The sequence below is a fragment of the Chenopodium album genome, chromosome 24 (genome assembly GCF_948465745.1).
Source record: "Chenopodium album chromosome 24, dcCheAlbu1.1, whole genome shotgun sequence".
NCBI classification, from domain to species: domain Eukaryota; kingdom Viridiplantae; phylum Streptophyta; class Magnoliopsida; order Caryophyllales; family Amaranthaceae; genus Chenopodium; species Chenopodium album.
The window spans coordinates 21,495,407-21,510,973 of record NC_137857.1 but is presented as its reverse complement, the minus strand read 5'-3'; the positions used below and the strand labels follow the sequence as shown (position 1 = coordinate 21,510,973).

The 15,567-nt window shown below is 37.9% G+C and overlaps 1 protein-coding gene across 1 annotated transcript; it reads right to left on the bottom strand.

The window, feature by feature from the left end:
- Positions 1-9,165: 9,165 nt before the first annotated feature.
- Positions 9,166-15,339, bottom strand: LOC145611116 (DNA replication licensing factor MCM2-like). Its single transcript, XM_081666355.1, has 17 exons — positions 15,002-15,339; positions 14,707-14,888; positions 13,788-13,966; positions 13,500-13,692; positions 12,959-13,178; positions 12,617-12,824; positions 12,406-12,540; positions 12,131-12,322; positions 11,876-12,048; positions 11,602-11,790; positions 11,378-11,494; positions 11,052-11,136; positions 10,820-10,972; positions 10,609-10,734; positions 10,309-10,491; positions 9,703-9,864; positions 9,166-9,572 (listed from the first exon to the last, which is right to left on the bottom strand). The coding sequence occupies exons 1-17, from the start codon at positions 15,223-15,225 to the stop codon at positions 9,456-9,458; spliced, it is 2,838 nt and encodes a 945-aa protein (XP_081522481.1). The 5' UTR covers positions 15,226-15,339; the 3' UTR covers positions 9,166-9,455.
- Between the last annotated feature and the right edge of the window lie 228 nt (positions 15,340-15,567).

Below are 15,567 nucleotides of genomic sequence, written 5' to 3'. Positions count from 1 at the left end.
AGATTGAGTCATTTAGGGTGGAAGGGGCGCCACCCGGAGGAGAACTTACTTGCTCCTCAGATCCCTCATACTCCTCATCCGAAGTCACTTCGCTGGTGGGCACTTCCCGAGCACGCTGCCTCCTTGGCTTTGTAGCTGTCTGTTTAGTTCTAGCCATTGTGTCCTGCATAGACACATATACGGAGGGATTTGAGGATGAGCAAAGCAGGTCCAAATGTCCAAAAAGGGCAACCCAAGTTCTAGACTCAACCGGACCAGGAGACCGGCTGAATGACCTAGGCAGTGTCGTGTGTGTCGACAAAGAGTCAATTTTGATTTTAAAAGTCTATGTACACAAACGTAAAAAGTATAAAAAGCTGGAAGAGGGTAGAGGTGGTTACCTTTATCTTAAACTCTAAAAATCTGAAAACTGCCTCAGACGGTGACCGGTTGTGTTCGCCTAAAACGCAGACGGAAGCTTCAAATACTCGCTACAGGAAGGGGCTGAGCATCTCTCTCTAAAAATCTCTCTTTTTCTCTCTCTAAAATTGCAAAATAAAACAGAGTGAGAGAAAGAAGGGGGCAAATCCTTATTCATAGGGGGGTAAAACGGGGGGCATCCCCGTCACACCCTAGAAGGTGAACAACCTTTATACTGTTCACCACACACAAGAAGACGCGTGTCACAAGCGCCACATGGCTGCCACGTCACCCCTGTGAGGGGAAAATGTTTAGGGTAAAATACCCTAGACACGTGGACCAATCAGAGAGGGACACGTGTCAAACTTGGGCAGGTCCACATGGGCCACTCACTAATTAAAACGTGTCAGCCTCAGATATCAATTGGAATTGCGGCCTTCAAGGCCCAATCCCTGAGAAAGCCGCAAAACGGCACAGCCCACCAAATCTAGGTCAGAGTGACCTAAGAGAGGGCACATTTCCCAATGACCCTATAAATAGGGAGATCCCTCATTTTGGGGGCACGTTCATTTATTACAATACCCTACATTCTCTCTCATTAGAGAAAACACATGATCTCGGAATCCGAGAAGATCTCACTTTACTTTCCGAACCACATTCTCCAACGCGTTCTAACTTGATCGTCGGAGGCGGAGCTCCAACCACCCGGAGTCTCCATTATTTTGCAGGTATAGGCGCCACTGGGCTAGTCTTCGAGTCGTAACTCTTCGAGGGACAAAAACACCCAAAACAGCCTTTATCTCATTCCTAAAACCCATTAGGATTTATTACAAGTTTTGTAGAATCTTCTAGAAGGTTGTTTTGAGTCCTAAATCCATTATGATTTATTAAAAGTTTCTAGAATATTCTAGAAGGTTGTTTTGAGTCCTAAATCCATTAGGATTTATTATAAGCTTCTAGAATGTTCTAATTTATCCTCTTTTGAAAAGATAAATGCTAAGAATTTTATGTCGAATAAAACACTTGTTTTTAATAGATTTAATTCTAATAATATAAGGATAGGTACGGTGATTAGGCTACCCAATTTGACTTGAAGTCGAATTTCATACAGAAGGCGAGAAATGTTGCTCCGTGATACTAATATCACACAGCGAGAGTATCACGCCGCATTATAACTATTGTTTTGCGATACGAGCTGTTTTACTTCAAGTCGGATCTTAACTCTTTTATGATCTTTTGCCTCATTTTTTCTTATAAATAGAGGTCGTTTTCCTCCGTTTTAATTCACCAACAATTATCTTCTTAACCCCTCTCTAAGCTAAAACTTATTCCTTTTCTCTCTCTATTCTTGATACTTGTCAAAATCATACACTATACCTCATTCACGAGATTCGAATACTACAAACCCTTCTCGAAGTTACCTTCAACCTCGATGTGAAAGGTTGATAATTCTCAGGGTTTGGTCCTAAATTTATATTTCAATTATTATTTGATTTATTTGTTTGATTTAATCTTCTTAAAGTTACTAACATGAGTAATGTTTTGATAGAAAGAGGTATGAGACATCAATGTGAGTAATTCGATTACTTATTTATTCTTTTGATATAGAAATCATGCTTAGAATATTATTTTAATTCTTAGTGTCATATTAGGATGCCTTTATGATTTCTGTACTCATGTTAGGATGTTGATGCTAAATTCTAGTATCATGTTTAGAGTATTAATTAATATTTTTAATATCATGTTTCTAGCATCATGTTAGGATAATGCTTTGATTTTTATTAGTGACATGATAGGATTTGTTATTAATCGGTTTAGTATCATGTCTAGGATCTTGACAATTATATTTTGGTTATGATGATGATTGTTGTATCAATTATATGTTGATTGATTATCCATCATGATTTGTTGTTATTGCTTGATCACGCCCCTTTCTGGAGGTTTAAAAAATATTTGTACTTGAAATTACGCCAAATAAGATAATTAATTATTGATTTAGGCTACTATGATTTTAATTCTAGTGATCACCAATAGTAGTTTTTATGTGTGCATTAAGAATCAACTAACGCAGATTAAATATGCTAAGGATTAATTTATGGAAATTTTGATTTTTACCACCTTCAAATAACGACTTTGTCGAATTTACCACCTCCAAAAATAAAATATTTACTTTACCACCTTATAAAAAATTAAACATCAGTTTTACCACCTCATCTGAGCTCAGGTGACGGAAACCGCCTGTGGGGCCCACTAACTGTCACTTCCCTCCAATTTATTTCTTTTAAACACGATTTCCCTCTCTCTCCTCCTTTATTTTCTCACCTCCTCATCAATTTCCGTCTCTCTCTCCTTTGATTTTGCGTGTTTCTCACCATAACACCTTCTCTCTCCTTTGACTTTTCTCTTTCTCTCTATAAAAACTGAAACCCCAAATCAATTTGGGTGGTTTAAATCAAGCTGGAACCACAAAATTGCAACACATCAACTTTGCTTGTCATCTTCATCAGGGGGAGGGGACCAAAAGCTTGGTAATTTGCTGACAGAAATCGAGATTCCTGACTACAAGAGGTACTTTAAACCCTTTTTTTGTACATATCGTTGGATTTGTGGTTGTTAATTGAGGTAAATTATGCTTTTTTGGGAGTATGTGAATTAAAGTATTATAAACCTAACTATGCAAATCTTTGACTGAATTAGAGTGTGCATGTGTTAAATAATTAGTTAATTAGGGTTAGCTGTACTTGTTTACTATTAATTAAGTGCACAGTGAAAGTGAATTGCTTTTTGTTGCTGTAATTGGTGAATTAGGGTATTATTACTGAAATTGTTTATTGTTGTGTGTGCTTTTGTTGGAATTGTTACAGAATGGACACAGTCAACTTAAAAATTACATTAAAGGGTGCCTTTATACCTTCTTTAGCTGGTAAAAATAGGAGGGTGTTAACTTGGGATGGTGGGTGGGTTTATTGGATGAGAAATGTGGAAAAAAGTAAGATAGATGTACATTTTGAGGCAAGCAGCTATACATGGGTTTGTGTATGTGAATGTGAAGGTTCCTAGGGGGTATAGTTGCTGGTATAAACAAAAGGGGAAGTCTTGGGTGAATGGTAAAAGGGAGCTTGTTGATGGTGAGGTGAATGGATTCCTGGAGTCTGTGAACAAAGAGGGGACATGTGAGATGTTTGTAACCTGTCATGAGCCAATTGAAAGGACTAATAAAACACCCTTCAAATGTATAGATGGGAATGAGCTTACCCCGACACAAAGGAAGAAACTGAAAAAGGAGTTGGGTGGGCCTAAACTAATTGAAACCAGCTCAAAACTTAGTAAGCCAACTGAAGAAGAGCCATTCAGGAGAAGCCCTAGGTTAAAGGGCATTGTTATACATGATAGAGAGGATGAAGAGAGGCTTCCTAGGGGTGAGAAAGTGACTGCTAATACACATAAAGGGAAGGGTAAGCTAACTGTTGCAGACAAGGGTAAGGCTAAGGTTGGGGATGATGCTGGATTTCAGTCAACTGGTGATCTAGTAAGAAAAATAAAAGAAAGAGTGAGGAGCTTAAGGGATGACACTGATGATTTTACTGACAAAGATGGTGATACAGAGTATTCTGATTCAGATTTGAGTGATTTTGAGTTTGAAGTTGATGAGGGAGAGGAGGATTTATACTCTGATGATGATGATGAGTGGTTGAAGAAAAATTTGGAGCATATAAACAGTGAAGTGAAGGGCAGTTTGAGGGGAGTTGGTGAGGAAGGGGAGGAAAGGGATGATGAGGATCAGGGCACAGGTTTTGAGATAGAAAAAAATTTAAAATCAATAGATGTGATGGTTGAAGAATAGGAAGCTTATGATTCTGATGAGTTGAGGAGTTTGGAAGGTGATTTAGATGATGATTAGGGTAGTGTAACTTGGTTTAACCCTAAGACAGACTTTGATAGGGCTATCAAGTTTGTAGTGGGTTAAAGGTTCAGTGATGTGTAAACACTGAGAAAAGCTCTGAAACAGCATGCCATTGAAAACAGGTATGAGTATTACCTTCTTCACAATGACTCAAAGAGGGTGACAACATATTGCAGAAGGAAATGCAAGTGTGCATACAACAAGAAATCTTGTAAGCTGGTGCAGTGTACATGTGCTAAAGGTGTTAGGTGTAGGTTTAAGTTTTATGCAACTAGGCTTGTGAAATCAGATGCTTGGGTAATTAAGACACTTAGGTTGAAGCATAGGTGTATTAGGACTAAAATGAACAACAAGGTGACAGCAGAGTTCCTGGCTGACGGATACTTGGAGGAGTTTAGGGGCAACCCCAGATGGAAGATAAGACAGATTCAGGACGGGGCTTTGAATGACTTGGGGATCAAAATTACATACTCCAAGGCTTGGTTAGCTTGAAGCAGGGCAAAGCTAAAAATATATGGGTCTTCAGCAAAACAATATTCAAGGGTATGGGACTATAGGAAGGCCATTCTGAAATGGAACCTAAGGAGTGAGTGCAATGTGGTGGTGGATGATATTGATCAAATCGAAAGGCCAATTTTTTTTAGGATGTTTGTATGCTTAGCTTCACTTAAGGATGGGTTCATTTCTGGTTGCAGACCAGTAATTGGGGTGGATGGGTGCCATCTAAAAGGGGCTTATCCTAGGCAGTGTTGGTTGCAGTTGGCAAAGATGGCAACAATGCCATATTTCCAATAGCTTGGGCTACTGCAGAGGTAGAGAACAAGGACAGCTGGTGCTGGTTTTTAGAGAGTTTGCTGAAGGCTCTTAGTGTGTTTGAGCAAGGACAAGGCTTGACTTTTATGTCTGACAAACAGAAAGTAAGTGGGATGCATATTGTGTTTACCTCACTTTGCTTTATTTTCTAATTATAGGACACTAACTTGTTGGTTTTGCCTTGTGTGTAGGGTCTGTTAGAAGCATTTGAGGCTGTGGCCCCCAGAGCTGAGCTCAGATTTTGTGTGAGACATATTTGGTCGAATTTCAAACTTAAGTTTCATGGTGCAACTTTCAAGGAGTTGTTCTGGGCTGCTGCTAGGGCAAGCACTCTGGTAAGCTTCTATTTACATTCTTTTATGTCTGATTTAAGGTGAACTAGAAAGTATGCTAGGTGATCTTGTGTTTGGATGTATGTATGTATTTGGTTCTGAATTTTGATGTATGTATGTATGTATGTATGTATTTGGTTGTAAATTTGGATGTATGTATGTATCTATTTGTTGTGAATTTGGCTTGTAAGCATGTGTTTCTATGTTATAAGCATGTGTTTCTATGTTGTGTTGAATTTGGCCATTTATCTAGAAAGTATGCATTGATCTATGTTCTGAATTTGGCCATTTCTCTAGAAAGTATGCTAGGTAAGCATGTGTAAGTTGTAAGCATGTGTTTCTCTGTTTGTGTTGAATAGTAATCATGTGTGTGACTTGTATTAGTTTGAGTTTGAGGTTGCTATGGAAAGCATACATTTTTTGGATAATGAAGCATACCAGTGGTTGTCTAACATTGACCCCCAACACTGGTCAAGGCATGCATTCTCTACAAACTGCAAGTCTAACATGTTGTTAAACAATATGTGTGAGACATTTAATGAAGTGATTAGAGATGCCAGAGACAAGCCTATTCTAACTCAAATGGAATGGCTAAGAAGATATATGATGAAGAGGAGTAATGACAAGTGGGAGGCAGCAAAGTCTTGGGAAGGTTTACTTACTCCATTTGTCAACAAGGTGTTTGATGGGCTAGAGAAGTATGCCGGACTTGTGAGGTTACAGCTTCAAAGGATGAGACATATGAAGTGAAGTACAAGGATGATCAGTGCATTGTGGATCTGCAAGAGAGAAAATGCATTTGTTTTAGGTGGGAGTTGACAGGGATACCCTGTGTCTATGCATTTGCATGCATAATGGACAAAAAGGGATGACCCTGAGATGTATGTGCACCCACATTACTATAGGGTGACATACTGGGCTGCATATGAGAACCCAATCTAGCCAATGCCTGGCCTTAAGCATTGCGAGAAGGTGAAGCTAAGACAGCCATTGCCACCTATGCTTAAAGTGCAACCATGAAGACCTAAGGAAAAAAAGAGAAAGCTTGAACCAGGGGAGGGCACTTCTGCAGCACCTGAGGGCAAAAAGCCAAAGGTGAAGAAGCAATGCAAGAACTGTGGTGGTTTTGGCCACTTTGCCAAAACATGCAAGGCTGAAGCAGCACTAGTACAGCCAAATCCACCTACAACAAACCCAAAGGGTGGTAGGCCACAGTTGCAAACTCCTTAGCTCAAGGAACAGAGGAAGAAAGCAACAAGACAGGTATATTTTTTATCTCTGACATTTTAGCATGGACTTATGTGTATTTTGTTGATTTGTTTTTTATTCTAATCATAATATGATTGCAGGCTGCACTGAAGTTGCCACAATATCAGCCTGCAACAGCAGCAGCAACTCAGAGTCAGCTTGCAACAACTGGAGCTGGGTCAAGTCATCATGCAGCAGAGGCTGGGTCAAGTCATGCTGCAACTGCAACAGTTGTTTCAAGCCAGCCTACAAGAACAGAGCCTCCAAGTCAGCCTATTACCAGGAGCAAAAAGAGCCTCAGTCAGCCCACATCACTGCAAGCAGCTACCCCTGCCAAAGTCAAAATACAAACCAGGTCCAAGCTTCATGTAATATGAAGCAAGAAGGTCAAGGATCTCAATGCACTGTCAATTTCATTGAGCAAGCACCTCCTCTGTCCACTAACATCATCAACTTCCCTCTTCATGTCATTGAGCTCACCCTTCATCAGTTTCTTGTCCAGCAACAAGTTGTTAATCACCTCTGTTTGCCAAGGTGTTCCATCTGGTTGATCCACCCACTCAAAAGCTTTACACCCCCTTGTCTCTGTCACAGGATCATAGAATTTGCAGGACCTAAACTTGCGTCCAAAGTTCTCCCTAGTCCAAGCAGTCAGCCTAGCCATTGGAACTCCACTTTGGCATTTTTTTCTCCTTTGATGGTGAAATGCTAAATGAAGACATTCCCTTCTGAAATCCAGTAACAAAAGGAATGAAATTAATTGTATTTCAACACAATCACCATAACCTAGCCCTAATTTCATTACCCAATTGACATATCAAAAACCCCTAAACTAATTTCATCTTACATGAACCTTAATTATTATTAATGAAATTGGGGTTGAATTGGTATCACAAACGTGCAATTTCAGTCACTCTTAGCAAATTAAACATAATCACGCAAAGAATTGCAAAAAATTGCAACTAAATTAACGAAAATTGCTTACCTTTTTTATGTTTGTTGTCGAGGAGTTCAACTGAATGTTTGATAATTTGAGGATCTGGAATGGTTAAGTTTGCCCCAAATTATTGATTTGTGAATATAATCGCAAAAAAAACTCCAACCTTCAAGATTTTGGTGTAGAAATGAAGAACTAGGTTTAAATAGAAGGAAAATCGAGAGAATTTGGGGATAATTACAAAAACTAGCCGTTGTGGTGGGCCCCACAAGCGTTTTCCGTCACCTGAGCTCAGATGAGGTGGTAAAAGTGATGTTTTAATTTTTTTATGAGGGGGTAAAGTAAATCTTTTTTTTTTTTTTTGGAGGTGATAAATTCGACAAAGTCGTTATTTGAAGGTGGTAAAAATCAAAATTTCCTTAATTTATTGTATGTATGTTGATTGAAAAGCGCACATGAATATCATAAGAATTAAATAGAGATCAATTTAGGGCGGGTTCAAACTGTTTTAGGTTGGATTCGTGCCATCGTCTCCGAATATCTAGTCATGGTTCTGGACCACTATGAAACTAGTGATCTTTGTGATCGTGAATGGGATGTAACCTTCACATCCGTGAACGGTTTACAAGTATCTTAAACTTGTTGGTGACTATCTTATCTCTAGCTTCATTTCCTTTGGACGCCACCATGCTTAAATGCATGATATAGTGTCGCTCAAAGTTGTTTGAAATATTCCCTATAGGTGGTACCGCCATATATTGGCGTTCCATGAAACAAATTATTGCAACTGTTTTTTTTTTTTCATTATGAGATTATAGCAATACATGATGCAAGTTGTGACTGTGTATGTAATTATGTATCACATCAGTAATTCAACATATAAAAGAAAATTATGGTTTTACCATTGTGAGAAAATGCAGCTTGTATTGCTCAACTCAAGAAATGATATATCAAAGCTGATAGAACAAAGCACATCTCACTAAAATTTTGCTTCAGTCATAATCTTCAGAAAATTGAAGACACTCACGTTATGCAGGTCCATTCAAGTGATAATTTAGCAGACTGTTTTATTAAGTCACTTTCAAGTAAACCATTGAAGAAGTTAGTTTATCATATCGGTTTGCTTCATTTGAGAATTCTAATGATGTAATCATGTGGGGGGGGGGGGGGGGGGGTAAACGTATGCTGCAGTTTTTTCCCATAGGCATGCTTTCATATGCACATTAGCACCATATTATTTTTAGATAATGGATATCCAATGGGGTAATTTAAGTCTATTATGCACTTGCGTTTTTCCACTACTCTTAGAACTCCACACATAATGGTGACTATTCTTATCCTTGGGAGTTATTATTCATGTGTAGAAATATGTCGCATTGTCTAATGAAGAAAAAAGATGCAATTTATATTACTCTACAATTTCCTATATTGTTTTTCCCTTTCATCAAATATTGAGTAGAAACTATGTTTTCATAATGAAGATTAACATTAAAAACATAAACTACATAAATGTTTAACAAATTTGTAGAATATATATATAACAAAACGAGTTGAGCAATCATGCATTACATGGAATCTAGCTTGCAATGCAGAATGTCAATCTAATTTTTTTCCCAATTGATAAGCAATCATGCATTACATGGAATCTAGCCTGCAATAATGCATTACATGGAATGTATATATAATACAAAAACACAAGTTAAGCAATCATGCATTACATGGAATCTAGCCTGCAATATAGAATGTCAATCTAATTTTTTTCCAATTAATCATGACATCATAAGCACTTTAGAAAATGTCTTTTCTGTGTAACCATCTATCTTTACCCAGCTAAGCGATGCCTAATTATTGCCCTCTCCTCATCCAACACAAAGTTTGCCTTCTCAAACTGACTGCTGGAGAAGAAAGGTCTCAAATCATAAATTTCATAGTCATGAGCCTGCATAAAACAGCAACAAACATATATAAGGTTAGCCAGTGGTTCTGTATCCTTCCAACAAAAGAAAATTTTAGATGGGTTACAAGCTCTTTAATGCTAACATACGAAATGTCCATGCAGCTGAATTTACCTTATGTTGCAGCTCTTCAACTTTCACATTAACATCGGTAAGATTTGAGCCAGAACCTGACACGATTTCTTCAAAATGCAGTGCATCCCTCACAAGTCCCCGGAGAAGGTGAAGGAGCAATTCATTATAATCCTTCTTGAAAGTCATATACTTCTTGAAGCTCTGAAACACAAATATACAAATAATCATTAGAAGTTTTCCCAGTCAATAGACAAAATTGAACTGGCTAACTACTAGTCAGATGAAGTTTTTCCAGCAACCAAAACACACAACTTGTCAAACAATAGCTTAAGGTAGACTTATTTTTGAGTTCTGAAATTCAAAAGGATCCTGAATGTCTACAGTATACTTAAAAAGGCAACAGAGAGTCCAAATTTGATTAGGGCTACATGAAGGTATGAATAAAACATGGCCTTTCTTTGGAGCCAATTGGTTCCCCTTCTTCGAGGCAAGTATAAAATTTAAGAAATTTTTGGTACATGCATATGTAGTTATGTTCATCAAACGTCTGTTAAACCCAGCTTACAGTCTTACACCAGTATAATGATGGACTTTTTATATCTAAGAGGAAATGGTACACATTTTTTAGTTAAATCTTGTCAATACCTTTTGTAGAGCCTTCTGTACTCCAAATTTTTGTGTTGAAATGAATGAATCAAGTAAGACACGGATTGCCATATCAACGTCCTCCTGAGTAACATGCTGTCTCAGATGCATTCTGGCATGTGCTTCAGACATTCGAATCATAGATTCGATGTGCCTAACTGCAATTGGGACACCCTGTCCATGCTGCAAAAGGATAAACACCAATTCCATTATGAGGTTTCCCATAGGACTAGTCATATTCAGTTTCCTTTGACTGAAGGAAAAAGTGAAAGAGGAAAGCAGAGAGATAGGTCAACTCACAGAAGATTCCCTCCGCAATTCAGCATAGACATGTGTCAGTTTATCCAAGTCAGCATCATGCAATCTAGGGAATACATTTAACTTGGCATATGTTATATACTTTTTGAGCAAATCCTGGGAAATGATCTGAAAATAAGAGGGAAGAAACTGTTTCAGGAACAACTGATTCAATTCTAAAACTAGATAAATGAATACAGAGTTGGATAATCACCTCAGGATCAACATAATTAGTCAAGGGGTCTGCAGTTTCCTGAGAATTGCTTGTTGACCTGTCATCTACGTTGGCACCACTGGGCTTTGATCGGAAATGGCTATCTACCACAAAATCAGCCAGCATCTCATCGGTGATAGGATCAACAACATCCTTGGATACACATCAAATCAGAAAATCAGTAACAGCTCTAAATGAACAGTGGGATTACAGTTAAGAATGAAATTGGTACCTTAACAACACACAGGATGTCAAAACGTGATAAGATGGGATCTGTTAATTCAACGTTTTGTGAAAAATTTTTAGAAGAATCATACCTGAAAATAAATATAAACAAAAAAAATGAACATTACTTCAATACTTCTTCAAATAAAAATGCATTTTGAATATTATATGGATAGTAACAACACACAATATGGAGTTATAAGACAAAAGAAAACATAAGCAATTTAAACATGTGTCACAACCAAAAACAGGCCATTATAAAGCAAAGGAAAAGAGGAAATCATAAAGCAAAACACAAGGTATCATTCAAGCGTCATATGCAAGTCTGTTTACCTGCCCCCAATAGGGTTTGCAGCAGCAATGACAGAACACCGAGCCTGGAGAGATGTCACAATTCCAGCTTTAGATATGCTTATACTCTGCTGCTCCATTGCCTCATGGATACTTACTCTGTTAATGATGAGAATAAAACCCCTTAGAAGATATAATTTTCATTACAACATGCTTGCATTACTTCTAAATTAGCAAATATAACAAGAAAATGTAGACTGCCCCACCTATCCTGATCATTCATCTTGTCAAACTCGTCAATGAGACAGATGCCTCTATCTGCCAGGACAAGTGCTCCACCTTCTAGAGTCCATTCCCGAGTCACAGGATCTTTGTGCACCGCTGCTGTTAGCCCTACAGCTGAAGCTCCTTTGCCCGTAGTATAGACAGCTCTCTGCCCAGTTTTCTCAACATACCTGTATCATTTAGTGTCCTAAGAACATTAGAATCATAATATAGTGTACCACCAATCAAGCGACAGAGAAGTATACAGTTATTTACTTGAGAAATTGAGACTTTGCTGTTCCTGGATCACCAAGTAGAAGAACATTTATATCACCTCGCAGACGGTGTTTTCCTTGGACATTTTTTTCTTGGCCTCCAAACATTGCTAGTGCAATAGCAGTCTTAATATCATCATGGCCATAGATTGATGGGGCAATGGACTTGACAATCTAAGGAAAAAAGCAGTTGAATATAAGTGCTATTTTATCGAAATAATGTACTTGTACTATAAAGTAGTTGCCAGTGTCATACTCTTTCTCCTATCCTGGGGTCTTTAGCCAACTTCTCAATTTCTTCTTTATCTTCTTGAGTCAATTTGTAAGCAGAGAAGAGGTCCTGCTTTTTGGCGACGTAATTAGCTTCCACTACTGTAGCAAATACTGGAAACCCATTCTTTGTGTTCAATGCTAAGTCAAAATTATTCGTATAAATTCCAGTAACCTCCTGCATTACATGGATGACACCATAAGTATTGAGGACAGAAAATTCCCCAAAAAAAGGAGAGAATATTGGTGACAGCAACATACAATTTCTTCTCCGGGTCGGGCACAATCTATCAGATCATTCAACAATATCACTTCCTTGTATCTTGGAAGTCGACCTGCAGGGACAATTCCAGGACTTTCTTGGAGTGTAAGTTTTTGGTAATTCCTGTATATCGTCTGTAGCATGACAAAGTGAGATAACGTGCGCTCAGCATTTAGTTGCCTAACAATTAAAACTTCTTAAAGCTCTCACCTGCTCAACATTTACGGTAAAAGGCCCCTTAGACTGACATTCTGGGCATGAGCCAACCTTAACTTCTGAAAAAGAGTTCTGGAAAAAAGGCCCCAGAATAGCCCCACACTTGTTGCAGTCATACTTCACCTGCTGCAACTGAGGGAAGACCCCAGAGCGACGAGTAACCACTCCCCCAATGCGAATCATGGTGCTCAAGTGTATCTGTCTGTTACAACATATTACACTCAAGAACTCACAATCATTCTAAAGCAATAATATGACCAAGTAGATATAGTAGCTCTTTCTTCAAAAAAAAAAAAAAAAAAAAAAAAAAAAAAAAAAAGATATAGTAGCTACTACCTAATGTTGCGAATTTGGTCATAAACTGGCAAATTAGTGATGCGGACATAGATCTTCTGTTGTATATTTTTGTAGTTGGGATGTAAATCAAAAACAACCTTCTTAGCAACTTCCTCCATGACCTCCAAGACAGATTGGGGAGCATCAGCCAGCCAAATAGCAATATTGGGATGGACATTAATAAACTGTTTGTAATCAATCTCCAAGCTACATTTGTTTGCTGTAATAAGGAATTTAGTAAGTTAGAACAAGTACAAAATAATAACGAAAACTTTCTAAACAGATCAAATGACTCATTATGACTGAACCCTTCAAGAATACAACCCATGAAATATTATTGATCTCCATTCTAAGTGGGCATTGCAGCATAAAAAATTGAAAAATAAATATCAAAGATATATAGCATGACAAAACAGCTCTTGGACAATATTGCATTCTTGCATATACAACATCCATCAGCACTGACATTGATTAGGTTTGTTGTAATTAAGAAATACTCCCCTGTCCCATCTTACTCGCAGAACAAGAAAAATAGATGTACCTGACACCATCTCATTTATCAGTCGAACATATACATAGTCTTCTCCTTGGTCATTCCGTGGGTTCACATAAGAAAGTAAAAAGTCCTTAAATTTTTTGCCAATGAAGCGACGTACTTCATCTCTTGTCACCCACTCTCTCAATGTTCCCTGAACTCTGTACATCTCATATTCCTCCTCCCCATCATCATCATCCTGAAAAAAGAGCACACTCGGATAATTAAAAGAGATAACAGTGAGAATCAATCACTAATGAGCAGAAGCCAAGAAATAATATACAAACAAGATACCTCATCCGGATCTTCATCTGTTTGATCAGTCATCGGTACATCCTCTCTTGAGTGTCCATGCTGTGATCTTCCAGGTGAACTCTGCTCTGCATCCGTGTCATCATAGCTACGTCCTGCAACAGGAAGCCGAAAATCTGCTCTAGACCTTTTTGAAGGCCTGTAGTTGTCATCATCTGTATCTGCAATAATAACATGAGTAACAAATGGGTATACTCTGGATAATAGGTGTTAGGTTATTATAAAATGTAAATAAAACAGTACAGGTTTGATGAGTAACCTTCAACACTTGAAATTCTGAATTTAATTTCCAACAAATCAAACCAACATATTTATAAGCCAAATTTACTAAATCTACAAACCTCCAAAAATATGCTGTACTTGGTTAACATTACATATATAAAGAGGACTGAGCCACGACATGAAATCTTGTGTTATCTATTCGGACACCATAATACTAAAAAAAATCCTTCTGTCATATGCATTCATGAAATGGCACTAATGCGTACTCAGTAGTCGTGCAAGCGAATGAGTATAAAAAATTTCCAATAAGTTCTTTGATTACTATTACTACCCCATACAACCAAAACCCATTTCATGATTCAACAAATTAGAAGAAAATAAAAATGATGTCTAAACTCAAAAACTTATAAAACAAAGCTCAACCCCCAAATCACCCAAAAAGTATTGTACTGCATAAAATTTGGCCTTGCCAAAACCAACACCACTGTTTGCTACTGAATTCTTATCTTGCTGGTCATAATCACATAATCTCAATATCAATTCTAAATTCCCACACCCAACGAACATTCATATCACCCACATTCATATGCACGGAAAAATTCAAAATAAATATTAACAACTCTAGCATAAAATGTAAGTTTTGAATAATACTCCGTAATAAAGATATAAAATTGATTACCTTGGTCATGAAGAAGCTCAGGAAGTTTGCGATTTGTAGTAACACGAGCATCACGAGATTCGAGCTCCATTTCAGCAGCATTACGATCTTGCATAATCTGACTCAAATCTCTTTCATCTTCCAAGGAATCATTCAATCCTTCTTCTTCATACTGATCTTGCTCTCCCAAATCCCGGTAATCACTATTATCCCAACACACACACACACAAAAAAAAAAAAAAAAAAAAAAAAAAATGAAATTAAGAAACCTGAAAAATCCTTAAATTAAATGAAAAGGGGAAAAAGCGATTATTACTTGAGAAAATCGTCGTTGTAAAGATCTTCGCCGTCTTCTTCCTCGTCGACTTCTTCGGGTTCATCCCTGATAAATTGGGGGTCGACGGCAGCTTCCTCGTCGGTGTCAAAATCGTCGGAGAAGTTGCTGGTGTTGGTGTTGGGAGGAAGCTGGTCGGTTGGGAATCCGGCGGATGTGGGAGAATCTGGTGTTGTTGGTGGATTGTTGCCGGAGTTATCAGCCATTTTGCTCTTTGCTCTTTGCTCTCTCTCTTTCACTTAGGGGTTTGTCGTCTATGTTTTGCGGAGTGCTGCAGTTGTAACTTACACAAGGGGACTTTTAGGATTTAGGGCACAAGAGGGGGCGGGAAATTTTGGCGCCAATAACTCGTGGGAGGTGAATAGAACAGAAAAATAGATAATTATATATATAAAAAAAATTGCATTTTGTTATAAATTAAAGGAAAAGAAATAATAAAAGATGAAGATGTAGTGCAAATATTCATTGTATATATTCATTTTGGAACTAATCAGGAGCGTTGATTAGCCTTCAATCCAACGGCTGAAATCTTACCCGCCTTTTTTCAT

Coding starts and splice junctions, on each gene's coding strand:
- LOC145611116 (XM_081666355.1), bottom strand. CDS start 15,225: ATGGCTGATAACTCCGGCAACAATCCACCAACAACACCAGATTCTCCC. Junction 11,791..11,875: donor GCAAAGTCTCAATTTCTCAA/GTAAATAACTGT, acceptor TAAATGATACAG/GTATGTTGAGAAAACTGGGC. Junction 9,865..10,308: donor TACAGAAGGCTCTACAAAAG/GTATTGACAAGA, acceptor TTTGTGTTTCAG/AGCTTCAAGAAGTATATGAC.